The sequence below is a fragment of the Pongo pygmaeus genome, chromosome 12 (assembly GCF_028885625.2).
Source record: "Pongo pygmaeus isolate AG05252 chromosome 12, NHGRI_mPonPyg2-v2.0_pri, whole genome shotgun sequence".
NCBI classification, from domain to species: Eukaryota; Metazoa; Chordata; class Mammalia; order Primates; family Hominidae; genus Pongo; species Pongo pygmaeus.
Window position 1 is genome coordinate 116,301,918 of NC_072385.2, and position 14,601 is coordinate 116,316,518.

General features: G+C 44.7%; 1 protein-coding gene across 2 annotated transcripts in view; it reads right to left on the bottom strand.

Annotated features, from left to right (window-relative positions):
* Positions 1 to 829: 829 nt before the first annotated feature.
* The window catches only part of VSNL1 (visinin like 1), a 116,200-nt gene continuing 102,428 nt past the window's right edge, over positions 830 to 14,601 (bottom strand). For both annotated transcript variants that reach the window (XM_063648937.1, XM_054475751.2), the window contains exons 3-4: positions 7,626 to 7,841; positions 830 to 2,066 (exon numbers count right to left, since the gene is read on the bottom strand). In XM_063648937.1, the coding sequence (XP_063505007.1) occupies positions 1,869 to 2,066; positions 7,626 to 7,841 (414 nt within the window). In that variant the 3' untranslated portion in view covers positions 830 to 1,868. The remainder of the gene's footprint in view (positions 2,067 to 7,625; positions 7,842 to 14,601) is intronic.

Below are 14,601 nucleotides of genomic sequence, written 5' to 3' on the forward strand. Positions count from 1 at the left end.
TGCCATTCTGAAGCAGTCAACAGCTCCTCACCTACCCGTCCTCACTTAGTGAGGAAGGAGCCTTGAGATGTACTGAGCATCCATGATCTCTCCCTGCCTACAGTTTGGGCTCACCATGCACAAGGGTGAAGGGTATTAGGACATTCTATTCACTTGTAGGACTATCTTCTCAGGGCAGAATTTTGGTTCTATCAGTGTTTCAGGACCACTGGTGTCCTAAGTGTTTGTAATGAGGTCACCATTTCTTGTTAAATGAATGAATAGAATCATTAGACCCTAGTTTAGTGTTATGTAATGATCCTAAGACAAATAAAGAATGGTAAAAAACGAATTTGAGAAAAAGTACTTGAATAAATAATATAACACTAAACTGTCTGTTATTAAAGCCACTAGCTATATGTGGCGAATTACATTTAATTACAGTATAAAATTCAGTTCCTCAGTCACGCTAGCCATACTTGAAGTGCTCAATAGCCATATGTGCAGTTATAGCTAGTGTGCTGTGCAGATGTAGACCTTCCCATCATCAGAGAAAGTACTATCGGGCAGTGCTGTATAAAAAACGCAACTCTCTAGGGGGGCATGTTCTGAAAATGCAAACCTGCTTTTAGAGGTGTTGATGGAATCTCTTCTTCCTCCTTCAAGATCAAAAGAGTCAGAGTTCTGTTCTGTTATTAAAAATAACTACTTCTGTTATTTTTTGCCTACTTTAGATTTGGGAAGACAGACATCTTTTCTACTGACTTATGTTGGGGGACACCTGCAGCCTACCTACTGTGTGTGTACAGCTCCACAGAGTTGCATTGAACATACGTTGTTAGCACCAAAGTCACACTGAGATAAAATTTATTGTCATAGAATGAACATTTTTTTTCGGAATGAACAAATCTGTTTTACTTTTCACATGCCATGTTCATTGTCCCTCTTTTGGGAGCCTGGATGAAAAGTTGGAAAGTTGCTTTTTTCCCTTTTGTTGTCATTAATTCTTCAAATTCCAAAGTTCTATATTTGAGTAGATTTAGTAAGTTGTTGCTAGCATCTGCTGCAATTTTAAAATTATAAAATAAGAATTAGGGGGAAAATCAATTGTTATAAATTTATTTGGGATATTTATTGCCACCACACTGGAAGCCTTTGAAAATTCAAACAGAAACCAATACACTTCCATCTTTTTTACTTTCGATAAATAATATCTTTGTGTATATGTATATATAGATAGATATACTTAATCAATAAGTCATTTAGCAGAGTTTTTACATTTTATACTGCATTCATCCGAAACAGCTCTTTCCAGATCGATAGGATGCAAATGAGGTAAGAATTAAGGCAAACCCAAAAGGCATGCAAATGTAGTACATTTATATTCACTGATAATACAAGCTCTTGTGGTGTGTGGACCAGACACAGGAGCCAAGGGTCCCTCTGTGTCTGTCCAATACTATTTTACAGGAGGGTAGTGACATAGCTTATAATTAAGTTACATTACCATGGGGGATCTCAGTGCTACTAACATTATGTAATCAAGGAGATATGAGCATTAGCAAAACATGAACAAGAAATCGTATAACTCTTTGCAGCACATTTCTGCCCAGGCTTTGGAGGAAGAGGGATTTTTATGAAATGATATTACACATATCACATTGTGGCAGGTTGTTTGTTTTGTTTTATATATGCTTTTAAAATTCATTAGCAAATGACATTCTCATGCACACAAGTGTTTCAAACACAAGAAGCAAGTCCATTTATAGGTAGTCCAAGCAATATTTGTGTGTGTGTGTGTGTGTGTGTGTGTGTGTGTGTGTGTGTGAATAGCTGCAGACTGAATGGAACATTGAGACTTTTGTGCAGTCCATAGCATTGACATCAGCTCATTTCTGGATGTCGCACTGCAGAAGTAATACAATGGAAGGGTCGCTCTTTGCAGCTTCTTTGAATTCATCCAGTGTAATCTGGTCATCTTTGTTCTTATCCATCTTGCTGAAAATCTTGTCTACTCGCTGCTCAGGCGTCAGGCCATCCTCATTCATTTTCATCATGATCACAGTGCCTACCATTTTGTAGATAGCCTTGGGGAAAAGAGCATTGTAGGTGATATTACCAGAAACCCAGGAGGACAGAGAGCTCTTCTTGCCTCCCTTTCACCTGACGGGATCCCACCCATCCTCCAAGCCTCAGCTTCCCTTTCCCCAGAGGAGTTTCACTCCTTGTGCTGCAAGTTTCTGTGACAACCCATACCATTTCCCCCATCAAAATACATCTCACCTTTATTAAAATAACTGCTTTGTCTTCCCCACTAAAGAGTACGTTCTATGGAGCTAGGAACCACATGCTCCTGTAAGTCCAGGGCTTGGTATGATGCCTGGCACATCATAGGTCTCAATAAATACTGATCAAATGAAAAAGCTTTAGCTGCTGGAGTGTGCGATGTGGGGCAAGGGGCAGTAGGAGGGAGGGCCAGGCGAAGTGTTGAAAGATGAAGCTGGAGGGAAATGAGAAGCAGATCACAGAGTTTTCCTAGGATAGGATAAAGAATTTAACTTTATTTCAAATAACTCCTTAAATGCTATTGAATAAGAGATGACATAGTCAAATATGGATGAGTCTTGTGACCAACTGGATATAGAAGAATTTGGGGTGGCTCCCAGGTTTTTGGCTGGAGGAAGTGGTTAGAAAGGGTGGCTCAATGGTGAGATTAGAAATAATGGATTAGGAATAGGTTCAGGGAGGAACATGATGGGTTCAGTTTTAAACATTCTGCATGTAGGTGCAGGAAACAGTCAAAAAGCACTAGCCTTGGGGATTTAGGAAAAGATGAATTGTGGGGCCAACCGATTAGAAACTTAGAATCTAGTAAGACAACCAAGCCAGTTGTACCATTAAAATTGAATTCTGCAAGAAGTTAGTTTAGGGAGAGTTGTGGAGCAGGGACTCTGTTTATAAGTTAAAGAATAGAGTGAGAAGATTTCAATTATCCAGGCCAACTAATTTATACAATTAATTCTTGATATGGAATTTCCAAAGTATAAATTATTTTCTTTCTTAGAAACGTGCCTTAAAAATAAATGCCCATCTATACAAAGACTTGCATGAGAACATTCATAGAAGTATTATTAATAGCCAAAATGTGGAAATGACACAAGTGCTCATCAACTGTAAACAAATAAGATACAGCTATACAGTAAAAAAAATATACTATTTTAGCAACAAAAGAGAATGAATATGCTACAACATGGATAAATCTCAAAAATATAAAGAAGCCAGACACATAAGGCCACATGTTATGTGATTCCATTTGTGTCAAATGCCCAGAAAGGCAGCCAAATCCATGGAGACACAGTGATGTGCTGGTTGCCTGAGCCTGGGGTGGGAGCAGGCCTTTGGGCATGAGGGATCTAATTGGGGGAATAAAAATGTTTTGAATTTACATTATGGTGATGGTTGCATATCTCTGCACACTTACTAAAAATCATTTAAGTTGTACACTTAACATGGGTGAATTTATGGTCTGTAAATTACAACGCATAAGGTTGTTTTTAGAAATGCCAATCAGAGCAAACCACTCACTAGAAAGTGCTTTATTTAACAAGTTAAAATGTCCACTGAGATAAAATATTTTGTGTGCATTTACTTTTGTAGCTAGACGGTATTGATGTATCATGGAACACTTTAAGAAAGTTGTCTCTAAAAGAGGCAGACTTTCCGAAATTTCATTTTGTGGATAATTGGTAGACAAGGTCCTGATTAGTCTAGTAGCCAGAGCAGTGCACAAGGGAAAAGCAGGGAATGTGTACTGTCTGGAATTTAAAAAGAGACAAATGGCCCGTACACATGTAAGCTGCCACTCTCACCCTGGCCTTTAAAAGGTGAAATCAAAAGCCCTTACATGAGGCAGTGGGTATGAAGGCAGCAAAACAAGTGCACTATTAATAAAGTCAGGATAATAAGAAATGTAAACACAAGAAGTCCTCCTGGACCTCAGGAAGCAACTCTGAAAATGGCAGGATCTCATTAATCGTATCCATGACACAGCCCTACAATTGGGACTGTGAACACGACAACCAAGAAGGGCCGTTTCAGATGCAGACTCTTACATATCACAAAGTCCGGGCATGCCAGACGCAGAACTCGGTGTGAACCTGCCCCTGTGGTCCCCAGCCCTGATGGACCTGTACTGACTTGCCTTTCACTGTAAACTAGAAAACTGGACAAAAATAAAAGAAATAGCTGTTTTCAGACTTTACAACTGGCATTGCAAGACTGTAATTCCTAAGAGGTGGGAAACAAAGTACATGAACCCTATGATCTCAGCCTGGAGTCCTTCCTGGACCGCAGCACAAGGAGAAGGGTCCCAAGCAGGGCTGAATCACTGACTGGAGGAGACAACAATTGGAGGGGGAAGGTGAAGATAGCCAGAAATTTCGGGGCAGAGGACCAGAGAGGGAGCCAGGCAGAAAGAAAGCCTCAGAAATCTGCCTAGGAGGACTCCTCAATGTTTGTCTGGAAACTAGGCTGCACACAGAAGATAAAAGTTCACAAAGAAGTTTCTGAACAATAAGCTGAACAACTCTTGGTGCTCACACAGGCTTGCAGAACATTCTAGTTCTTAATGCAAAGAGCTTGCTAAATACCTTGGCATTCAGGAAGGCTATTGTCCATTCTTGTTAAAGCAAAGCTTCTGGCAAGAGTTTTCTATAGTCACTGGCTTTACTTCTTCCACTCTCATTCTCCTGGGCTGCTCTAATTAGGATTTTGCCACCAACTCCTCTGGAACTATTCCCAGCTAGTTCACCTATGGCCTCCAGGTTTCCAATTCCAATTGTCAATGATTACTTTTCTCCTTCTACTTCTCCTATCAATAGCATTTGACATGATTTCACCTTCCATTCCTTCCCCACAAAACAATGTGTTTCCCTTCCAGGACTTCTCACTTTTCCTTTTTCACTTTGACCTTTTTGACAATTCTTTTTCCATCTCCTTTACTGATTGTGCCTCATGTTCCTCACCTCTAAACATCAGGTTGCCCCAGGACCTCAGTCCTCTGGAAACCTCTTTTCTATTTATATTCTCTGTCTAGTTATACTCTGATATGTCTTCTTTCATTTAAATACCTGAATAAGTATCACCACACATGGGGCTGGTTCCCACCAGCCAGAGTAGAGAAACCTCACTAAATGTATGAGAAAATCAATAAGAACCCCAAAATGGTCACAAATTGGTCACTGGCCTAACTTACTACAGAAAACCTACTCTCCATCTGCTCTAAAAGCTTAAAATTATAAAACTGCCTCGAAAAGATCACACTAATTTACATATAACTTACCTGCCTGTCAAAACTAATCTCAGCACTCTATAAATGAAGACAACAAAATACAGACACTATAATGCAACATTCATAATGTCCAGGAACCAATAAAAATTATTACATGTGTCATGAAGCAGGAAAATGTGACCCATAATCAGGTGAGAAATCAATCCATAAAAGCTCTGAATAGAAGAAAAGAAGAGCTGGAAGTGATGGGGAGAAACGTGGAAGAACTAAGAGAAAGAAAAGCAGCCGCTGACAGCCAGGAAATGGCCTGGACTGCCCACCAGGCCTTGGTGCTACCGGGAGCTGGCCCAGCCCTCACAGTCAGGTCTCACACCAAACATAACCAATGTCACAAAATGCCAGTGACCATGATGGAGCAAGGCAAAAACAAGACCACTCTGTCATTAAGTGTGAACACAGACACAAAACACCAAGCATCCCTGCTTCCTGCTATGATGAGTGACCACTGCTTCTTCACCCGTTAGAGCATTGCATCGGTCTGTGTGCCCTCCTCCTAGGTACCTAATCATAGAAGTGTCCCAACTCCCTGACAGTACCCAATCCACAGTAAACCTCTGCTTCTCCGAACGCTCCCCAAATCACCCTCCCAAAGTCCAGATCCTAGAAGTCCTTTCTAACACCCTCCTGCTGAATTGCCCCAAGATTCCCTCACTGCAAGCAGTAATAAAGTCAACTTGTGTAAGTGTGGGTATGTCCTTGGGGACTTTGGCTGAAGGGCATTGACAAGGATTAGAGAGAAAAGTTTTGGAGAGAAAGGGATTTGGTGGCCAATGAGGGGAAATGACAAGAAATCAAAGAGGAGAAAAAACTTGGAAAAACCTACTCTGTAGGGAGCTTATAGAGAGACCTTAGAGGGAGCTAAGTTTAGTGTGGAAGATGGACAAAAGATTAAAGAATGAGAAAGATGAGAAAATCAAGCCACATGTTCAGAATTATTGTGCTGTATCTTTTCTGATAACCTGTTGGAAAAAATATATATTTAATTGAATGAAGGGAACACAAGTAAAGAACTAAGATGTTAGTTTGCTGGGTATATTTGAAAGGGAGTGGGCATTGAAGATAGAAGGGGAGAAGCCAACGGAGAAGAAGAGACTAAAGATGTGGAATGAGAGGGTGTGCAAGTGAACGAGGCCAGCTTCCCAGGCAGCGGGTTGATGGGTGACTTCTCTCTGAGGCTGGGACCAGAGTGAGAGTCCTGTGGGGACCTTGGGGCTTTGGCTTCTGTTTCTTGCAATCATCCCATTTTCTTGTGGGGATCCACCCTGCCTGATCTCAGCTCTTGGTGTCTGGATGGGGCAACCCCCCAGCTTCAGGATGGAGCACCTGGCTCTGCCTTCAGCAAGTGGTACCTTTCTCTCCTTGGTTAGAGTGGCTGGTGCAGGGGTGGGAACCCATGCTAAGACAGTCAATCAAAGGAAAGCTACTAAACCATGCGTCCGCTATTGCATGCCTGCCAAGCTCCAGGCTGGGTCTGGGTTCTGGGCATGCAGCCCTGAGGGCAGAGCCTCCTCACAGAGCTTGCATTCTGCCATATATTCCACTCAACAAGGTAATCTGGGGCAGGGACAAATGTTGGGACAAAACCCCTCTTGGTAAGGGTTAGATTGCTTTGGTGTGGGGGTGGAGTGGGCATATTTGGGAAGGTACGCGGGAAGGAAGTCCTCTCTGGGAGCTGGGATAAGACCAGAGATGGGAGTGAAGTGAGGCAGGAGCCCCCAGAGGCCAGGGGAGGGCACGTTGGGCAGAGAGAGAGGAAGTGGAAGGCCCTGAAGTGGAATGGGGCATTAGAAGAAAATCAAGAAGACCTTCACACTGGGAATGCAGTACGCAGTGGGTGGCGTGGCAGAGGAATCCTGGTTTACTCGCAAACACAACAGGCAAAGCCTGCTTGCTGTGGAATGATCAGAACCTGGAAGGATGTCCCGGGAGCCCCTGACAGCCTCGGGTCCCCACTAGGTGCAGCTGGAGTGAGGCAGAGCAGAGACACACCAAGTGCCAGAGAAACTGAGCCCATGACACCCTGTGTGCCCAGTAAGACAGGTTCATGGGAGATCCAGTAGTGAGTGAATGGCAGATGACAATGCCACCGTCATGACAGTACGGGCCCCATGACTTGGTTCTGGGACCTCCCCAGCACTGTGCTGCAGTGGGGACAGAAGCAGGAGAAGTCCAGGCATGGTGTGCTGCTGGCAGGGCTCGAGCAGAAAGAGAAGGAGCCACCAAGGCCTGCACCTAGAAGGCTGCCGTGGAGTCTCCTTCTGTGCCTACCACCCGCCAACCACGCCCCAGGTCTCACCTCGATGATCTCCAGCATCTCCACTCGGGTGATCTTGCCATCACCATCCAGGTCATACATATTGAAGGCCCAGTTCAGCTTCTGCTCAAAGCTGCCCCTGGAGGTGATGGACAGAGCGCAGATGAACTCTCGGAAGTCAATGGTGCCGTCCCCATTCTTGTCGAAGGTTCGGAAGGCATGCTGGGCAAACTTGGAGGCGTCTCCATAAGGAAAGAACTATAAAGGAGAACACATGCAGTCAGGTGTCAGGAGGGGATGGAATTGGGGCGATGAGGTAGGTTCCTAATGACGGCATCACAGGTGCTCCTGGGTGTTGTCGGAGCCTCACCCATTGGAGAGCGGTTTGGCCTGACTGTCAAGGGCAAGGGCAGGCATTAGGGGAGGCTTTCTCACAACAGGTGCTCAGGTACAGGCATCTCATTGTTTCCTGTGGGTGAGGCTGGTGACGTGGCTTTCAGTTGATGGGGCTTGGAGTCGGTCAACAAGCACCACCTGACGCTAGTGTTGCAGCATCTCAGCTCACTCCCCTCAGGAACAGGACTGAGGCAGACAGCAGTTTCTCTCCCCACACAGGTGGTGCTACACAAACTTCCGTGTTCCTCTAGATATGAGAATCTGGCTTCATCGCTGTCCAGTACGGCCAGAGGGAGGGTGACCAGACCTGGTTTCTCCTGCCACCAGCCCTCGTCCTGGGCCCACATTTATCCCCTCCCTGGGTGAGGTTCCAGTTTCTAACTTCTTTTTGCAGGGACTTTTCTTTTGCAGAACAGACATTTAAAACCCATTAAAAATAGAACATGACTGGGCTTATTTTTGAGAGACATAAAGAGGGTTCTTCACAGAGCCAACTGTCACCAGGGGTGTGTGGGAGGCAGAGAATGGACACAAGAGGAAAGGCAAGCAGAGACCACAAGGAGGGAAGGCCATGGGGAATCAGTAGGCGGTGGCCTCAGTCCCCTTGGACATAAGCCTAGGCCAGTCACAAACAGCAGGTAGTTCTGATAATTAACAAGGAAGAACTGTAAAGCCCCAAATACAACCAAAAACAAACCGTGTGCTATTTTAAAGCAGAGAAGTTATGTATATGTTTCTGGATGAATAAATCTGGGTTCTGGGCTCTATAGACAAGCACTACAAGGTCTATAGAAGATTACTGAGGTTGCTCATTGATATCCCTATTCCTTCATAAGTTTTGCACCTGCTAAATGGACCAGGTGAGCAGCCTTCATACAGATGGCCTCTTTTCCCACTCTGGGCTATCTACCTCGAGGAGCACTCGGTCCATCTTTCTCACTGTGCATCCTGCCCTGGGTCCTGCAGAGCTCTGCTGCCCACTCCTCCTGCACCTAGAAGCACATTGGAAGGTAGAAAATTTCCCTCCAGACATAAGATATGCTTTAACACAGAAGGATTCTGTACATGGGACCCAGGGAACAGCCAAGCATTCCAGGAGAAGGAAAGTACCCATTACTTATATTTTGGTAGTACCCATTGCTAGGCACAATGATCTGTTCCAGAGACTATTACTAGATAACAAATCACCCCAAAAACTAGTGGCTTAAAATGACAACAATCATTTTATTATCTCACGAAATAAACATTTGAGACCCATTTATTTTTTTCATCAAACATATCTTTCCTGGTTACAAAGGACAATGTTCTCTTATGTTCCCTCATTCCCTAAACATATCTTTCACTTATGTTATCCTTCATTTTTCATTATTCATCAAAATTCACTGTGTTCTTTTTCATGTCGGGCCTTGTCTTGGGTGCTATGGACTCAGAGGGCAATATCTCGAGGTCTCTGTGTTCCGAGACTGCACAGTTAATGGGGGGACTTTACTCAAAATTGACTTGGTCATGTTACTTGATAAGAACTAGAACAGAGGAGAGGGCAAAGTATTACTAAAGCTCAGTAAATGAGCTGTTAGTTTCAAGGAGGGAATTGTAGAAGGAAGGGCTTTCCTTCTTCTTTGAACAGCTCAGCATGACCCCAGCCCCTTACCCCCCAATGCTACTTAGGTGCTTGGTACCTGAGGACAGGCTGCCAGGCACTGAGTTTTGAACTAAACAATGTTGAACCTGAAAACTTCTGAATAGGCAAGTTTGCTCCTCCTGTGCCTTATGCATGAGTGGTCCTAGTCCCTTTCTAGAGGGTACTTTGGCTGATGTGTTCATCTGCCTTGTGATTAGGGGCCTGGGTGGAGCTGGCACCTGTGAACCTGACTTGGAGTGGAGCAGAGCGAGCCCCTGGACAGGTTCCCAAGTCCCCTTAGTGCTGTTTACCCGCCAGCATTTCTATGTGCAGTTGGCATGAGACCAGAGGGCATGAAACCTCCATTCATGTAGGTTTCTGGCACTGTAATGCTTTAACTATCTTATGTCTCACAGCCTACTTTTAGGTTAAGGGATAGTTCACAGTTTTATCTAAAAATAACTGGGCACCTTAGGTCAGTATATTAAAAATTAATTTAGGTCTAAAAAACCTTGAGAGAAACATCAATTGTAAATTTTGAGCTATAAAGTTACATGCCTTGCAGAAGGTCTATATACTGACTTTTACAACCAACCTGTTTACTTTAGAACTGAGTGTGTGCTCAAGAGCCCTCAAATTTCTGGAGGGGTTGTTTCCTTTAGGAAATTTATCCTATCATGTTCTGAGTGCTTTGAGATTTTCTAACTAGGGACATGCTCCTTATTTTGACAAAATAATTCAACTCTAGATGGATCATCACAGAGAAATGAAGCCGCATTCCCTTCAATTTCTTTAGGAAGAATTCAGGGTCTTGAACTCAGATTTACTTCTCCTGGAGGACAACAGGGCCTGAAAAGCACAGTATTTTTCTTTTTTTGCATACTCTTATTCAATTTCTTTTTAACTCAATGTATTTTGCTTCAACTCTTGTATTAAATTTTGACATGGAAGTAATATTTGATGGCAGTAATAATCTATAAATAATATAGATACAAAGAACTTTGGGGTTGAAAAATTATAAATATATATACACACTCATATGTATATGTATATATATGTGTGTGTGTGTGTATATTAGTGTTCTCTCACTTAATTTTCATAACAAAATCTGACATTGTACTTTCCATTTTGTGGATGAGGAAGTGGAAGCCAGGAAAGGTCAAAGGCATTTGCCTAAGATTCCCGGTTGTCTGCAGCAGAGGCTGGATTTGAATGCAAATCTGTCTGACCGTTTCTGCCACACCTTGAGATTTGTCTTAATCAAGTGTTAGCCGAGGAAATAAACTTAACTCCACATTTGATGAAGCAACCAAATTTGTTGCATTATGTAATTCTTAGCATCCATTGCCTCTGAAGCTTGAAATTCTCTGCTCTGAGTATTTTCGCCACCTTCTGGCAGCACATATGTACTGCAAGGAAATTACTAAGATGCTAACAGTTATTTTCTGACTCATTCTTTAACTCAACATTGATTGAGCAGCTGCTATGTGTCAAGGACAGTGTTAGGTGCTGGCAATAAAATAGATGAAAGACATAGAGCATTAAGGACAGTGGGGGAAAATAGGCATTAATCAAACCACCATATAAAGAAGTATAAAATTATACTGTGATAAATTACAAGTGTATGGAGCTGCAAACAAAAGTAACGGATGTGATATTGTCAGTTTGAAGCTTTAAAATATTCGCGTGTGGTCCTTTCCTCCAATCCTAATATACCGGCTGCTGACAATTCATTGTTCTTCATCACAGCGTAGAGTTTTAGAGTCTGAGACTTCTTGGGATTACACAGACCTTGACTGCTCCCGGTTGTACTCCACACCCTGTGCCTGAACCGAACAACCTGCAGAAGAAAACCCCAGGAAACACTTGAGGTCTTTTCTTTCCCCAGGCAGACAACAAGAGTCTTTGCGTGGTTTAACCAGCTTCCTCCTGGCCAGGGCAGGAGCTTTTCCTACAGACAGTGGGCCCCACTCTGCACTTCTTTCTTTTCAGTAATCTATCTAGTTGTGAATATCAAAATGTTTGTTTCCTCTAAGAGGTGGTGCATGAGAACCAGACACATTAGCCTCTGGGCCTCCAGGGCCCCACCCAGCGTGGGCACAGAAAGGCTGTGTGATGATCTACAAACACTGTGCCTCTCTCCAGTGACACATTTCCTCTGCACCCCCTATCCCAGCCCTCCCCAGCACCATTGCTGCCTGGATACCTTATCCTTCCAGAGAAAATATTGCAGCATTTCCCACATGAATCTCTCCCCTCCAAAGATCCCTAGTTCACTGCCTCAATGTGATGGAGGAGGCAGCTCCCCAAGAAGTTCTCCAGCCCAAACTTTGGGTGGGGGTGGGGTGGGCACAAGCAAGGCCTTGGCCAGGACTCACCCCTGCCCATGCAACAGCTGATATGCTGTGTCAGGAGGGGTGGTGGCAAGGCCAGTTCAGAGGATGCCTTTCTCCAGGGCTCTGCCCAAGGCCCAGCTCCTGGCTAATGCTGGGCAGCCCTCAGACCTCAGAATAGATTTCTGCCCATTTGTCTGCTGGAAACAGAGCTCTTGATAGGAAATAGGGCTTCAAAAAACGAGAAGAGTATTCTTGGACTGCTCTGCTGCTCACAGTCTTGGAGAGGTCTGCCATCCAATCCCTCATAAGACATAGTTGCTTTTAAAACACCCTCACTTGGGTCAATTTTGTTTCTTTTGTTCTCAAATTTCAAAGGCCTATTTTGCCTGACCTATGAATATACAAATACAATCACCCTGAAATACAGTTGCTCAACCTCCAAGGTCATCTCCCCTTACCCTGCTGGAATTAGCCAGTGGCTTCTAGCCTGTTCTGGATGACCTGGTCTTGTACCTACCTCTTCAGGCCCTGCTACTGAGACAGTAGTTATTGTTTCATGAGTGTGTCTTGTGGAACAAGGCTCTAAGCAGGTCCTTCTCACAGGCCACCCCAGCTGATTCTTTCAGCAAGGGTAGGACTTGGAAGAGGGTCATTTTTCTGGAGTAAGTAACTGGCATGAGGTCACATCACTAAGGGGTGCAGGGGGATCAAACTCAATGTCGTCTGAGTCGAAGCCCTGGCTCTTCCCAGCACCAACTGCAGTCTCCTTCTCCTCCCACACCAGCCCTGCAGACAGACCCTTGGCCTGTCTGTTCCGGGGTCTTGACCTTCCTTGGCTATGCTGTATCTCAGAGGCTCCCTAAGGGGCCCCTCGTGCACTGTCAGGCTGCTCTTTGCATAAGGCCTGCTGGGCTTGTCTACCTTCTGTGGGAGCCACCAAGGACAGGAGCTGTTCAGATGAGCTCACCCCTAACTCCTTGTCCTGGGGGCTGAGACCTTCACATGGGGTAGTCGGGCCTTTCCAGCAGACCTCCTACCGATGGGCAGAAGGTTAGTGTTGGGGTCTCATGTGCCCTGAGATGCTGACCATATGCCTTTGAGAGGTCATTTGATATTTGGTTTTGGCTTTCAGCTCTTCACATCCATGAGGCCTCCCCGAGGAAGAGGACCCCCATTGTAGTGGTACATTCATTGCTTCCTAACTTCCCCTACACTGAGGCCCTTCCATCCATTGTCACCACAGCTCCAGGGGAAACTTTGTACACCCATGTTTGGTCAAGTTTCCTTCCCACACCCAACAATAGCATCTAATTGTTCTCAGAAGAAGGAACGAGACTGTTTCCAGGCCTCAGAGACCTTTCTGTGTCTGGTCCCCACCTCTGTGTCCAGCTTCTGGTCCCCCAGCTCCCGTGTTCTGGGGCCGCTTTCACTCCCTGGGGCCTTGCTGGCTCTCCCTCCCCTGCCAAAGTCAAGGGACCTTTGCCATGCTGCTGCTGTGGTCTGAAAGTTCCTTTGCTGCCCTTGGCCCAGTGAACCCCTGTTCATTCTTTAGACCTTGATTTGGTCTTGGTCAGACCCCTGTTACACACATGCATGTCACTGGGTCCCTTCCTAGGGAACACTTGTTACAATTGTGAAGAAATGTTGCCAGGATTGTGGATTTGTGCCCTTTTTCCCGAGTAGACTCTAAGCTAAACGGGGCCGAGAATGACCTGGTTTTGCCATTGCTGTAATCTCTGGTGCCTGGTACAGGGCCAGGCACACAGTAGGTGCTCAGTAAATGTCTGCTAAATGAACAAGTGACTCAGCAAGCAGATCATTTTGAGGCCTTGAGAGACAGGGCAAATCTACCCACTGACCAGTAGAAGGGTTGAAATGTGCTCTGGAAGCTGCCTGAAGCCGGCTGTGCTGCAGAAGGCTCACCACTTGGCCTGCAAGCCCGTTCGCATTACTACTTAAGCAGATGACTCATGAGATGAATCAGCCCAGAGCCGCACTTGCACTTAGTCACGTGGATGGGAAGAGGAGAGACATTTTCCCTTAATTAGAAATGGTGAGTCCAAAAACTGTTTCCTGCCAAAGCTTTCATTCAACAGATACTCGCAGAAGCCCAATTGGTGCTGGGCTCCATGCTGAGCTTTGTGAGGGCAGGAGGGAGAGTGAGGAGAGGCAACCATTAACAAGAAGATAGAAGGTCTGGTCTCTGCCCTCAAGCAGACGTGATAAGCCAAAGGTAGGTGCAGCCTGACACATGAGCTCCTTCCACATGTAGGCTCTCCAGAAGGAGGTTAAGGACACCCTCGCCCACCCCCACCCTCAAAGAGTTCTCACAGATCCTAAGGTTGCTTCTCAGAGCTGTCCCATCCCTTGTCCTCTGGGTAACAACTTCCATTTTCTATCGTCACTGCTTCTTCAACATTACAGTCTTTATTACAAGGCAGCCATTATTAACCTGTGATTCTTGTATAATTACATCTATTTGAGAATAAAATTACTCTTGAACTAAATTTCTAGAGAAGGGGCTTTTGCCTCCTGGGACAAGATAAGCAATTTTCACTTATGTCTTAGACCAGATCTCTCTGTTTACACAGACTGCCCCAGAAAGGTCATGAACTCCCAGAGAAGTTCTTCTGCTTTTTTATAAAAAATGAGAATCAGGCAGTAG